Source organism: Vigna unguiculata, chromosome 8 (genome assembly GCF_004118075.2).
Source record: "Vigna unguiculata cultivar IT97K-499-35 chromosome 8, ASM411807v1, whole genome shotgun sequence".
NCBI lineage: Eukaryota > Viridiplantae > Streptophyta > Magnoliopsida > Fabales > Fabaceae > Vigna > Vigna unguiculata.
Window position 1 is genome coordinate 25,228,214 of NC_040286.1, and position 14,843 is coordinate 25,243,056.

Genomic DNA, 14,843 nt, shown 5'->3' on the forward strand with positions numbered 1-14,843 from the left:
AATACCTTTTGTGGGCTAAAGTATGGCATGATCAATGCTTTAGGCCAAGCAATAAATGTGCCTAAAGCTTCCCCAACAAATTGGATTTCTAAAGTTGGCATAGGCACTTAAGCATGGGGATCTCGAACTTCATCAATCATCACACGCGCATATAGGGCAATAGAGGAACATCATGGATAGTCTCCCCACCTTGAAGTTATCGTCCTATGGCCACTACGCGCGGGGGTCTTCATCAATCAATAGCTCATACTGACTTATGTAGTCAGTATGATCTATACCAGAGCATGAGCCTTTTGTACTCACACGTTGTCCTGTTGGAGCTTGAGTGGGTAATTCCATGTTCTGTTGCTGCATGGACTGAAGCTTTTCTTCAAGTGTTCTTTGTATTTGTTGTTGTTGTTGATGTTGTTCCATAAAATGTTGCTCCATGATTCCCATGCGTTGGTTGAATCTTTCCTCCATTTGTTGCTCCATCTTCCTCAAGGCCTCTTGACTCAACGATTCATTACTTCTTTGTGGAGGACCAAAGTAATCTCGAAGACCAATGGCACCTCCAACACCACGCACACGTCCTGGGTGCTCTGGCCTTCCAATTGCCGTTGTGAGTATATCGTCCCGACCATGGCCAACAAACGAACCTTGAGTCTCTTGCTCAATTAATTTATCCTACACCACAAAAGAAAGTTTAATCAAAAGAAGAAACATATGAACTATGATAGTCAAATAAGGTTTGTACTTACTATTTTTTGAGATATGATTTGAGCTAATTGTGATGTCATTTGCCCATCGGACTTAGTTCGAGCAGCCTTCCACATCTCGTACCTAGGAATTGCATCCACTAGGTCAGGGGACTCAAGTCCCAGAGACTGTGCACGAGACTTTTTCAATTTTTTCTCCAATAACGCATAACCACTTCGAAAGAGTACGTGTGGTGTATCATTAAGCCTTTGTCTTTGTTGGGCTGCTGTCCTTTTTTCCTGTCACAAATAACTATTTAATAGTTTTAATACACAAATGTATGACTAGTGTCACTACAAACAAATTTAACAAACAAACCTGCCAGTCTCCAGACTCTCTACAAGCACGAAATTGCATCCACTCCTCCTCAGAGATTTTGTACTTCTCACAAGGAGTGTCATGTTGTCTATCTCCAAACACATATAAACATGTGAGCCTTGCCTTGAAGTCCCTCCATCTGGTGGCTATGTGAGATAAAACTTTCTTTCTAATTCGCTCAGTGTTCAGAGTAATCTCAAATTTGTGCTGTTTAAAACATAAAATATGTTATGTTAACAGTAACATAAAAAAATACTATAGTTGGTTTAAGTAAACATACCACAAGATCCTGCCATAGGAGGTTCTTCTCGACCTCCGCGACGTCATACCAACATGCAATAGCAATAGAAACTTTTGTTTTGGCCAACATTCCTATGTAGCTACGGTACTTTTTTTCCCAATGGCCACTGGGTTCACCTGATCAAGGATCAATGTGGACCGGCATCCTCTCTCGTCGGTTTGTGACATCCGGCAATTGAGTCACAGATCTACCAGGTCCCTCCTGGTCTGATTCGGAGCTTGTCATACCTAAAACATATCATTAGGAAATGTTAACACTGAAAATATACTCAATTAACCTCTATTATATTAAAATAGCAAGAAAAATAAAAAATTATAAATGTGACAATATTATTAAATAAACACCTATCAAGAAATTGTGTTCTCCCATATGCCTTCATTGTGATCACTTCGAATAACATGAATGTCATCAATTACATCATCAACTTTGTCTTGAATGGTTCTTGATGAGAAAGACGTTGTCTCAAGTATGTCTAGACAATCTTCATCATCATTTACGTGCATGTTTCTTCCTTCTAATACAACTGACAATTTCTGATTGGCTAGATCAATGACATAAAAAATTTGTCTTGCTTGACTAGCCATAATAAATGGTTCATTTGTATCACTCATCTTGTTAAGATCCACCAAAGTAAAGCCAAAGTCATCTGTGCCAACACCCGAATTACTATCAACCCATTTACATTTGAAAACTGGCACTCTAAAAGTCACATAATCAACTTCCCATATTTCGTGTATTATTCCAAAGTAACTCATGGATGCTGTAATTGGATTCTTGTCCTTAGAACTGACAAAATGTACAGATTCAGCTTGAAGTGTAACCCCACTATTTTGAACTCTACTTTTGTCGTCTTCCATCTTTGAATAGAAACAATGATTATTTATGTAGTACCCGCCATATGTAATGACATCATTGTTCGATCCACGAGCTAGCCTCAATAGAGTTTCAGAAACAGTTGGAGTCGTGTAAACCTTTTTCTTAAACCATGATAAGAATGTTTTGTTATGTTCATTAAGTGCCCATTTTTCACTCATTCGTGGATGTGCTGATTTCGTTTCATCAATGTGTTGCGTAATGTAAGGAATGACCTCTACAGTGTTGTTTAAGATGTACAAATGGGCTTGATCAACTAATTTTCTACTAACACTTTGAATCTTCACTCCACACACACCCTTACCTTCACATTTACCTTCATGTCTAGTCTTAGGAACTCCAATTGGTTCACAACTTGGCATATAACTTGAGCAGAATTCAATGGCTTCTTCTGCAATGTACCGCTTTATAATTGAAGCTTCTGGTCGATATTGATTCTTGACATATCCCTTTAAGATCTTCATGTATCTTTCCACTGGGTACATCAATCTCAAGAAAACTGGCCCACATAATCGAATTTCCCTCACAAGATGAACTATCAAATTTCCCTCACAAGATGAACTATCAAATGAACCATGATATCAAAAAATGAAGGTGGAAAATACATTTCCAATTGACATAATAGCCTAATGGCCTCATTTTCTAAATCGTCTAACACTCGAGGGTCAATAACTTTCTTGCATATGACATTGAAGAACATACACAAACATGTTAGAATACCTCTGACAAAAGTAGGTAAGATGGCTCGAAAAGCTACTAGTAAAAGTTGTTGCATCAACACATGACAATCGTGAGACTTTAAACCGACTAACTTTAAATCTTGCATAAAAACAAGGCTACTAATATTTGAAGAGTAACCTTGGGGAACCTTCACACTTCTTAAACACTCACAAAAAAATTGCTTCTCTTTTCTAATTGATTGTGCATGCAACTCAGAACGGATGCCCATTTCAGCCAAATCTTGACGTGGTTTAACTCCATCTTTAGTCTTTCCTTTTACATTTAGTAAAGTCGCGATGACGCTATCACATACATTTTTTTCAACGTGCATCACGTCTATACAATGTTGTACATCAAGTTTACACCAATATGGAAGATTAAAGAAGATTGATCGTTTCTTCCTAATGCTTATCTCCGTGGTTTTTTTCTTTGGATGTTTCCCAAACACAATGTCAATGTTTTCCACTTGGTTGTATATTTCTTCACCATTGCGGGGTCTCGCTACAACTTCATCCTCAGAACTTCCATTAAATGCTTTTTTCATTCTACGATAAGAATGATTTCGAGGAAGGAACTTTCGATGTCTTGTGTACACAATTTTCTAACTGTGCTTCAATTGAATATAACTCGTGTTTTTTTTACAAATGAGACATGCAAAATGACCTTTAACACTGTAATCGCTCAAGTTTCCATATGCAGGAAAATCATTTATGGTGCAAAACAACATTGCACGCAAACAAAACAATTCTTGAGAATATAAATCATACACATCGACACCTTCTTCCCATAACAGTTTCAAATCATCAATCAACGGCTTTAGGTACACATCAATGTCTTTTCCAGGTTGTCTAGGACCCGATATCATCATAGACAACATCATATATTTTCTCTTCATGCACAAAAAAGGAGATAATTTGTAAATCATCAGCAAAACTGGCCATGAACTATGTTTGCTACTTAAGTTCCCATAAGGATTCATACCATCTGTAGCAAGTCCAAGTCTTAAGTTTCTTGGCTCAACACCAAATTCTGGAAATGTTTCATCAATCTTCTTCCATTGTGGAGAATCAGCTGGGTGTCGAAGAAGATTATCACACTTTCTTCCATCAACGTGCCATTTCGGGTTTTTTGCATCTTCTTTAATGGAAAATAGTCGTTTGAATCTAGTTATTATAGGAAGGTACCACATCACCTTAGCAGGTGGACCATCTTTGTCTTCATCGCCACTATTTCCATCAACTTTCTTTTTAAACCGCGATAAACCATATGTTGGGCATGCATGTATCTTTTGATATTCCAAACCCATTGGACATAAAACTTTTTTCGCCTCATAATTACGGATAGGTAACGTGTTATTTTTTGGAAGCATCTCCTTTAACAACTCCAACAATTCTGTGAAACTTGTATCCGTCCATCCATGCCTTGCTTTTAAACTGAATAATTTCAAAGTTGCTGACAGTCGCGTAAAGTTAGTGCATCCTGGGTACAATTCTTCCTCTGAATCGGAGTTAAGAGAATCATATAAATGAACTTTTCCAAAATTCTCCTCCCCAACATCACGTACCATATCTTCTAAATGATCATTCATCGAGTCGTCTACATAATTTGTTCCTCTTGACGTTGTAGGCTTGTCTAATACTTCTCCATGCCATGTCCAAAGTGTCTAACTTCTCATTATACCAAAGATGAATAGATGATCACACATTGTTCCCAAGTTATGACGTATTTGATTAAGACAATGAACACAAGGACAAAAATATGTCCCGTTACTTGAGATTGTGTGTTCTTGAACATATTGCAAAAACTCAGAAACCCCATTTTCATACTCTTCACTTATGCGACGCTCATTCATCCAGCTTCGATCCATACTATGTTCGTAAAAAACTCAATCAATCTCAAACTTTTAACTCTCACAAGGTGAGGCCTTATCCATTCGAAAAAATTATTTTTCATAATTTGCTAACACATATACAAATAAGTCAAACATCATAAATTTCACAAAATTTCGACAACATTTCGCATTGGTCTCTGAAGTACACGAGATGAAAGTGATTAATCATGATCACAATCAAGTATGCATCCAGAGAACAACACAAATTAGCCTCAATTGAAATTTTATGAAATTTATGCGTAAACCTCAATGTACACATTGTAGCAAATTATGAAAAATAATTTTTTCAAACTGTCCAATCGGACAATTCAAGATTTAATACAAACAATTAAAAATTTAATCATTTGTACTAAATCTCAAACGGGAACTAAGTTTCGCTCACTGTATACTATAAGTATAATAAATCTACATATATAAAATAACACTGCAACAATAATATTCAAAAATAAAATGCAATGAGAATTATTTAAACATGCATATATCTAATAATAAATATAATTTTATTTCGTAATTTTACAAATATTATTATAAAATTTTAAATAAAAAAAATAGGCCAAAAAATTAACAAAAAAAATAGTCTAAGACTAAAACTATAATGACATTTATAAAAAAATACAAGTAATTCTATACATACAATGAACAAATATATACATACAATGAAAAACTAACCTCTTCTAATTGAAAGACGAACTTTGAGAGGGAGTCTAGGGTCTCCGCACACTGTTGGCCAAATGGGAACGAAGAGCAAGTGGGACGAATCTCAAAACGCTGCAAACGGGGATGAAAACGAAAAATAATCGATTCAAAACGCGTAAAATCAACCCATAATCAAACCCCAACAAGTTTGATGGTGAAAACCTTTCGAAACTCACCTAGAGGGGGTCGGAAGTGGCGTCACCGGCGGGAACTCTCGCGGAAACGATGAACAACGCGAGGGTTTCTGCGTTTCGCACAGAGATAAACCAAAACTTAACGTCAGGGGTGTGGTATCCGACGTTAAGTGACGTCTGACGCGTCCTGGTCCGACGTAAAGGGACATCTGGCGCGTCCTGGTCTGTCGCCAAAGGACATCTGTCACGCTGGGGTCCGATGTCCTTTTTTGAGTGACGTCGAGGTATCTTTTAATAGACGTTAAGTGACGTCTGCCCGCTCCACGTCAGACGTTAAAAAGGTCTCGTTATTTACAAAAATGCCACCGATCATTTTTAACGTTGGGCTTTTTTTAGGCATACGTTATTGGGGTGACGTTAAAGGGCTTTTTTGTGTTAGTGAATGTTACACAGAAAACTTAGTTTTTGGCACAAATACTTGCGTTGCCTTCTTTGCTCTTGTAGTATATGATCATTTGATATTAGAAACTACTAGTTAAGGTTGTTATTATCTAGTTATTATCTAGTCATATATCTAAAAAGAGCTACCTGTTACAAACCAAAATTTTAATGTTTCACCCTTATAATGTCGATATAATTTATAAATATTTGCTCTCTAACTTGCCAAATGAGATGGTCTGTTTGTATACTCGATACTTTTAAATGTAGTTGCACATTATTCATTAAAGGGTGTCAGTTGGGAGGTGCACATTGGTCAATTTAATCCTTTTTCTAATTCCTTCTTGGACCCATAAGTACAATTTTCCTTGAGTGTTGGTTGTTCTCCATTCTCAATAAAAGTCACAAAACTAGTACATTTTAACATTTTTAAGTTCTATGTACACATTTCTATATTATTTTTATAATCTCCTTTATATAAGCTTTCTTAAATTTGTTGATTTCTATAGTTTGTTGACCCTGTTATAGGAAGATTGGATACCAAGGACTGAATTAACCTATTGCTAGTAGTTGTCAAGACCAGTTCTAGCAGGTTTGTCATAACCTAGTAAATAGAAGTTCCATGATGTATTAAGTAAGATTCATTTTCTTATTACCAACTTGAAAATTTTCATTCATATCTAGTTATTGAGTCTTGATAAATTTTCTTCATTGCTTTAGAGGGAATCTCATGAATTCTGATTTCTTGATTGTACAATGCAGGTTAACAATGAAGGGATTGATGGAGTAGTAACCAAATCAGTTCTCCTCAACTGTGGGGTGAGTATCCAGGCCTTTTCCAAATGGTAGTTAATAGACATGGAAAGTTGCATACTTGCCTATAGAAAGACCTTATATTGTTCAAGGTCTTTGAACTACATTATTTTTCTATTAAACAATTCTTAACTTGTCAAATTAAATTATCCTACTTATCTTGGTAGTATTCAGAATGTTGGAACTTGCCCTTTTTGCAATGTTAAGTAATAATACATGACAATGTAATTGTTAAAAAGGTTGTGATTGTTGAAATTTCTATATTTGCAAGATATTCTAAATTATGAGTCTGGGTTATCATTTATTTATTTTGTTTCTAGATCAAGAAGTTTTACTTTCGCTGTTTTACTCACTAATGGGATATACTTCATCTCACTACACTTAAACCAGAAAGGCTTTGATAGTTGTAATATCATGTTGCATACCAAACTACTTAATTACTTCATAAATAGTTAGGCAATAAACAAACCCAGGCTTTGCTTCTAGAAGCTTAACATGAAAATATTATTTTGAGTCAAGCCTTTATTCTATTAATTTGATTATTTCTTCTTTGCTACTGTAAGAGAAAAACCAACTAGTATATTCATCCATAAAGTACATTGATAGTGAAAAATCACCTACTGAATGTTTAAACATGTATGGTAAGTTTTCAATAATTGTGTTATAGGCTTTATTGCCATTTTGAAATTTTGAAACTTCATGCATGGTTGATTCACTATCTCCTTGGAAACAAAGATAAATATAATTTAACTTGTGTACTTGTTTTTGGTTTAGATATCCAAACTAAGAAATTGTAATATAATTGTAATTAGGTAAGTTTCATTGTATATATATAGTGAAAGCCTAATGAGGAGTGGAAGTTCTCTACATTATATATTGTTTTACTAGTTAGGACTTGTGTTATTATTGTTTTACTAGTTGGGATTTAGATAAGGGATAAGTTGAACTTTTTATTTTCTTTTTGTTACAGGATATTGGTGAAGATCAAGAGGAAAAAGAATGATAAAAAATCTAAATGTTATATGAAGATCAAGATGAAGAAGAATAGTGCAGTTAAGATAAATTGTACTTTTTTTTTTAATTTTAGAGAACATACTTTTTATTTAGTTGTAGACATTTTTACTTATGGAGCTGAAGACAACATTACAATATAAGTTTGCAATATATGGAAATTTTCAATTCCATTATATATTAGAAGTCTTATTTAATTTATTTTATTTCAACTATTTTAGTAGGATAAATCTATTTTAATTGTTACTCTTCAAATAAAACTATTATATCTCATTTAAAATAGCATTATCTAAATGTATAAATAAAATAAAATTTTTATTTTAAAATTATTTTTCATCACTCCCTTTTTATAAGCCTTGTTTAAACAAATATATTTTGTTTAAGCAACATGAAAAAAATGTGGCTTATAGAAATAAGCAACATGAAAAAAAATTGTTGCATTATACTGGCATGGAGACTATTATGTATTGGAATACCTTAGGCAACATTTTTGAACTGTTGCATAATAGGCAACGGTTTTCTAAATTGTTGCATATTAGGCAACAATTTTTGCATTTCCTGGCCTAAACGATAAAAAACCATTACCTCTAGTATAGGCCACGACCACCTATGCAACGACTATAAATTTGTTGCCAATTCGTTGTGTAATGTTAAGGCCACGAATTTTTTGCTTTTGGCCATGGTTTTTTGTGCATTGCCTAAAGTCATTTTTGCTATAGTGTAAAAACAAGATTATTCTTTTGTCATTTATTATAACAAGTCTTATTATCAAGAAGAAAATGGGGTCCAACAAAGTGTCTTAAGACTCATGGTTTGAGTCATGAAGATCGCATTCAAGTTAGACTAAATATTCTTGGCCAACCTATTGGTCAATATATTTGGGAACATTGGCTAGGAATGCAAACATTGCTCCTTTGACATACACACCTTGGAGAGAGTTGAAAGATAATTGGGAGAGGATATGTGGCAAATAGTCAAGGTATCATTTTTTTTTCTTATCATTGATATATGCTTTCTATTTCTTTCTAAACTGATTTTGGACCAATATTGAAAACTAAATGCCAATATATTAGTGTTAAGAGCTATACAACTCACATCTATACAACTTGTGTGACTTTTGTCTTTGTAATTTTTTGTGCTTTAGACGAATTCTACCATGGGAATTATGTTGTCATGTTCTTTTTGTTATACCCTACAACCACATAAAGCGAAATCAAGTAAATTCTCACAATGCTATTAGATATTAGTATTTGTAGAATGCTATTAAATCAATTCTTGTGACTTTGTGGGATAGTCAAAATAGGGTTTGAACTTTGGACTTTTTGAATGTTGTTTATTTCCATTTGGAGTAACTTTATGGTTTTATTTTGAACACACAAGTTATTTCGGAATTGATATAATGTTAATTCAAATATGTTTTGGTGTAGTCAAAGTTTAATATAGAAGAATGTGGTAAAAAAGTGGGTGTTGCAAAGTATTGGTTCAAGTTGGAGGACTCACAAATGTCGCTTGAAATATGAGTTCTTTAAGCCAAACATGAAGGAGGAGTACAATTTAAAGAATCAACCATCCATTATTCCACTTGCACAGTGGAAAATACTTTTTAAGTTGTGGAAATCTAACATGGCTAAGGTAATAGTAATTTATAGTTTATTTTTAGCTATGTTATTTCCTCCCTATGCGATAAAGGTGCTATTTTGTTTTGTTTGTTGGTATTGGATGCTGATTCTCATATTAATTAGATGTTGAATTGTACAAATTTGATCTTTTTTCTACCTTTTGGCTAGGTTACTTTGTTACTTTGTGATTAAATTTTTCCTTTGCTCATGTGGTGTTTTTATTTTAAAGGAACGTAGTGAGAAGAATAAAATTAGCAGAGCAAAGTATACATTTGTCCATACCACAGGATAAAAAACTTATGCAAAAATTTGTGAAGAAGAGGTAAGAAAACTAGTTAAGGACCATTTTTCTTATGCTTTTGTAAGAATATTGGTTGAACTAATCTTACATATTTTATTTCAATAGAGGATAAAGAATGTTGATGCTAAAGATCCCTCCTGTGTAGAAATATTCTTTTTGAAATATAAGCCAAAGGATGGAAATAAGATAAAGTATGGAACAAGTACAATTGTTGTATGAACATCTCTATCATTTATCCTTAATTTTGTTTGACAATTATAATTCTTTCAAATTAAGTAGATGTGCTTTGATTTTCAGTCAGAGCTTGAGGATGCCATTACTTTACACCCTAAAGTAGAGGAAAGCACAACTCAAGATGATCTATTTTCCCAAGTCTTGGCTTTTTACGCACATATGGAAAAGGGGTTGTACCTACAAATTTATGGGGAACTAAGTCTACAATTAAAATCCCGAAAATAATAGATAAAGTAAAAAGGAATGCTAGAGTACATATACAAGAGGAGATGCAAGTAAAATTACAAGAACAAGGGGAAGCCATCAAAACTAAAATGTTTACTGGTTTTAAAACATTTTTGGCTCAGCTGTAGACATGCTTTCCAATAGCAGCAATTCCAGATTTTTCTAGCATGTGAAATCTAAATTTAAATGAAAGAGATATGAAGGCATGTTTTTATTCAACATCATTTTAGGTCATTATTCGCTTATTGTAAATATATGCATCCTTGTAAATTTGTTTCATTTTTTCTCTCCAAATTTAGCACAAAATCAACTCTCATAGGAAGAAAAAGCGAAAGGAGGAAAAAGCTCAAAGGAATCAATCTAACATGATTTTTATTTGTTTCTTTACATCTTATAGTAATATGTCTTGTTTCTGCATGTTTTCCCCTTCCCTTATTATTCATTTATTCATGTTTTAGTTAATCATTTTCCTTTGCCAGTATTGTTCATACTTCAAGACATGATTCATATATATTTAATCATTTCCCTTCCCTGTATTGTTCATATTTTTAGTGTATTTTCCTGTTGAGATTGAGATTAATATATTGCTTGATGTGTGTATTAAATATATTGCTTGATGTGTGTTAGGGGTTAAGTCATGAAGATTTAAACAGACAAACTTTTTTGTTGATTTTAGTTTATGTGTTGAATTCACAGGGTAATCCTTTAAAAGGTATTCACAAATTAGTGGATCCAAGCCTTGAAGAAAGTTATCCAATTGAATCAGTTCTGAAGGTTAAAGATTTTTTTTCTTTTCTTTCAATAATAATTTAATACACAGTACATTCAATTTGATTTTCAAGATGATATAAGCCTATTAATTCTTAATCATATTTTTTTTACAAACATTGAATAAGTTGAAAGTAAAAATGTAAGACCCACGAAATTTAATTAATTAAATAAATAATTAATTAATAAATGCGGGTAGTGGGAGCATTTATGACATTAAATTCTAACTTGTATAACGTGGAAAAATATTAACTTAAGTGGTTGAGAATACTTTGATTGTGTGAAAGGACTTGGGTTTGAGTCCTAAGTATGCCATTTGTGCATTATTTATTTATTATTATATTTAAATATATGTTGATCATGATTGAAGAATGATGTATTCATTGAATTATATTAGTCATTATGAAATATGAGTTTGTTGAATGGTTTGAACATTGTTTTAGCATTGGCATGATTACGGGTTCAAACCTTGGGGAATCCAAATTAAACTTTATTTTTGCTAAATTAAGTTTTCGCTTGAATTTGAAGGGTTAAAGGAAACCCTAACTGAAGTAGCAGCCAAGAGGGGCTGGAAAATAGTCCATAATTAACCATTGAATGACAATTATCACATGCATTACGCCAATTTCGTTTTGGAACCATTAACCCCAATTAAGGTACAATTAAAGAGGGAATAAGGGAGGGAGAGAAGGGTTTTTGAGTCTGCCATTGTTCTGCAACAATTTGAGAGAGAATTCAGAGTAGGAATTGTGTGAGAGATTGACGTATAGGAGCTGAATTGTGAGAGAAAGCCAATGGGAGGCCATTGGCGATCATAGGAAACTCTCAAGTATCCACTTTAAGCAAGGAATCCAGGTGATGGGAGTTTTACATGTTAACTGTTTATGTTTAAGCATGAACTGTATGTTGTATGGTATAATATGCATGACTGTTCCCTTTAATTGTTGAATTTTCGTGTTTTTGGAAATTTCCAGAAACTGCTTGGCGGCACGTCCCTAGCTGTCAGGCGACACATACTATTTTACCTGTTTCTGGGTTCCTGAAGAGGAACCGCCTGACGGTAAGCTCCCAACCGCCAGGTGACACGTGTTATTTTAATCAGATTTCTGGGTTTCTTGATGAACTGTCTAGCGGTGATGAACAACCACCAGGCGACGCGAGTTAAATTCGACTCGATTTGGATGTTTTTGCGTTTTGTTGTGATTTTGTTCGGAGGAAAAGCCAATTGTAGTTGTTAGGGTATGATTGGAGGTCTAAATTCCTTTAAATTCATTTAAATGATTGCTCAATTGGATGGAACAATGAAGATAGGTTCTTAGGGTTTGGCAAACTGGGGTTTTTATGATTCGTGTATCTCTATGGTAATCAGGTAATGAAATTGTGCTAAAAAATAGACAGAGTTGGTTATCGTAGCTTCGTTATTGAGTTTTTTATGGAAACAAAGAAAAGTGGGCAAAGTGATAAGAAAGGGGAATGAAGGAAGCGATTAGTAGGTGTGACAGAACTTGGAAATTTTCCAAGGACTGATGCACCACCTGGCGGGCTATAGCGTGCCGCTAGGCGACAACGCAGCACCTAGAAGCATTCTGGGGATTTTTGGTGTGCTGAGTTCGTGTTGGGTATTGTGGTAATTTTTGGCATGTAATGGTGTTGATAAACTAGTGAAAAGGATTGATTTAAAACATCGTGGGAGTTGGAGGAGAAACTTGATTAAGGAGATGAAATGAGAATTAAAGAGTGAGTTAGCAATAGGTAATTATGGATTTTGGACACTTTATTTATCCAATGAAGCTTTAAATTTCTCACGTTTTTGGAAAATGATGTATTATTAAATGACGAGTAATTAATGTTTTCCTTATGTTATTATGTAAATCCGTAATATCCTGACGGGATGTTACAAAAGACACCACAAAAAAGAAATTTTAGTGGTGCTAAGCTCAAGAAAGGTGAGAAGAAATAAGGATTTTGTCATGATTGAATACATTGCTTGTATTTGCAATTTGTTGAGAACATCTTTTCTTATTGTTGCAGACTTTTTTTCCTATTGTCACAAACTTTATTGTTGATGCCTAGTAAGTCATGATGCTAGTGCAATTGGGTACTTGTTAGTAGAATTTTATGGAGCATTTTATGGGACAATAAAATTGTATGAAGCATTTTAGGGTACACTAAAATTGAATTTTACCTTGTCTTAGGATTGTTTCAATTTCACAAAAAATTTATTGTCCTTATTTCTATATATATAAATTAGTAACAATTTTAAAATGTTACAAAAAGGCAATTCATAACCTTTCTTAATTGTTGTAAAATAAGATAATTGGTAACATTCATTTAAATGATATAAAATATATAGGTAACATTTTCATTAAATGTTAGAAAATATATAGATAACATTTTTCAAATATTACAAAAAAATTAAATTCGTAATAATTTTTAGATGTTAATAAAGATGCTAATTGGTAACATTTTTAAAAATGATACTAATAATACGTAAAAATGTTACTAAAACATTTTGGTAACATACACTATATATAACATGTGTATAAATGTTACCTTTGCAAATGGTAACATTTTTTTAAGCTTTAGCTAAAGGTTGCCCTTCTCAAGAGAAAATTGAATGGTGATTATGGGACCTTAATCATTGCAAGAAAAAAATCCAAACCATTTTTCCTTTCATTTAAAAAGCGAATGTTTATTGCAGAGAAGAAAGATATAGTGTAACTAGATATTTTTATTTTCATAGTAACCATATAAAAATATAAGGTTTAATTATGCCTTTGGTCCCCATTTTGGAGTCAAAATCTCAAAATGATACCCAAATTTTTAAAAGTCTCAAAATGGTCCCTATCTTTGTTAAAACGTCTCACGTTTGTCCTTTCTGTTAAGTCAAAGTTGGCGCCGTTAGAGGGAGTGCCACGTGTCAGTTCCTCGATATTTTGAATTTTTTTATTATTTTTTTTTGAATTTTTTTTGAATTTTTTTTTTGAATTTTTTTAAAAAAATAAAAAAAAAACTGCCACGTGTCAAGCTGTCATCGTGCCACGTGGCAGTGAGGAGTGACATGGCAGTGACAGTGACAGTCACACGTGTCAATATTATCATTTCCTTAGTCTCAATTTGGTCCCTTTATTTTAATTTGTCTCAATTTAGTCCCAATTTTTTAAAAAAATGAGCAATTTTGTCCCTCTCCAAATTGAAATTAAATTTAATTTTATATAAATGTTATACAAATATTTTTATTAAATTTGATATCTTTATTCAAATTGATATTGTTATTATATATTTTTAACATAGCTAAGTTTATTTAAAATTATGTTTCACATTCAACTTTACTTCAAATTGTTTTCAAATTTTAAATTTATATGTGTTTTATTTTTACATGAACTAGTTAATTTATGAATTTTTTTCTATTAACATTATTTTCTATTAACAACTTTTAAACCATTTTAAATAAAGTTTAATGTAAAATATCAATTAAATGAACTTAATTTGGTTAAAAATATATACTTGAAATATCAATTTTGATAGAAATATTTGTGTACATTTATATAGAAATTAAATTTGATTTCAATTTGGAGAGGGACAAAATTGCTACATTTTTACAAAAACTGAGACTAAATTGAGACAAATTAAAATAAAAGGACTAAATTGAGACTAAGGAAATGACACCTGACATAATACTGACACGTGTATCAAAAAAATTCACTAAGGTGTTTCTCTGCGCCGTGGAACAAAAATGTGAATATGTACGTGAAGACAGAAA

At 32.9% G+C, this 14,843-nt stretch overlaps 1 protein-coding gene across 1 annotated transcript; it reads right to left on the bottom strand.

The window, feature by feature from the left end:
* Positions 1–1,477: 1,477 nt before the first annotated feature.
* LOC114195040 lies at positions 1,478–3,494 on the bottom strand. Its single transcript, XM_028085437.1, has 3 exons — positions 2,951–3,494; positions 1,731–2,765; positions 1,478–1,584 (listed from the first exon to the last, which is right to left on the bottom strand). Exons 1-3 carry the CDS (start codon positions 3,492–3,494, stop codon positions 1,478–1,480), a joined length of 1,686 nt encoding a protein of 561 aa, XP_027941238.1.
* Positions 3,495–14,843: the final 11,349 nt, after the last annotated feature.

What these genes read in the sequence shown, in the direction of transcription:
- LOC114195040 (XM_028085437.1), bottom strand. Translation starts at nt 3,494, where the DNA reads ATGAAAAAAGCATTTAATGGAAGTTCTGAGGATGAAGTTGTAGCGAGA. An exon ending in CTTACCTACTTTTGTCAGAG is followed by an intron (nt 2,766 to 2,950) that starts GTATTCTAACAT and finishes GAAATTTGATAG; the next exon opens with TTCATCTTGTGAGGGAAATT. An exon ending in TCGAAGTGATCACAATGAAG is followed by an intron (nt 1,585 to 1,730) that starts GCATATGGGAGA and finishes GATATGTTTTAG; the next exon opens with GTATGACAAGCTCCGAATCA.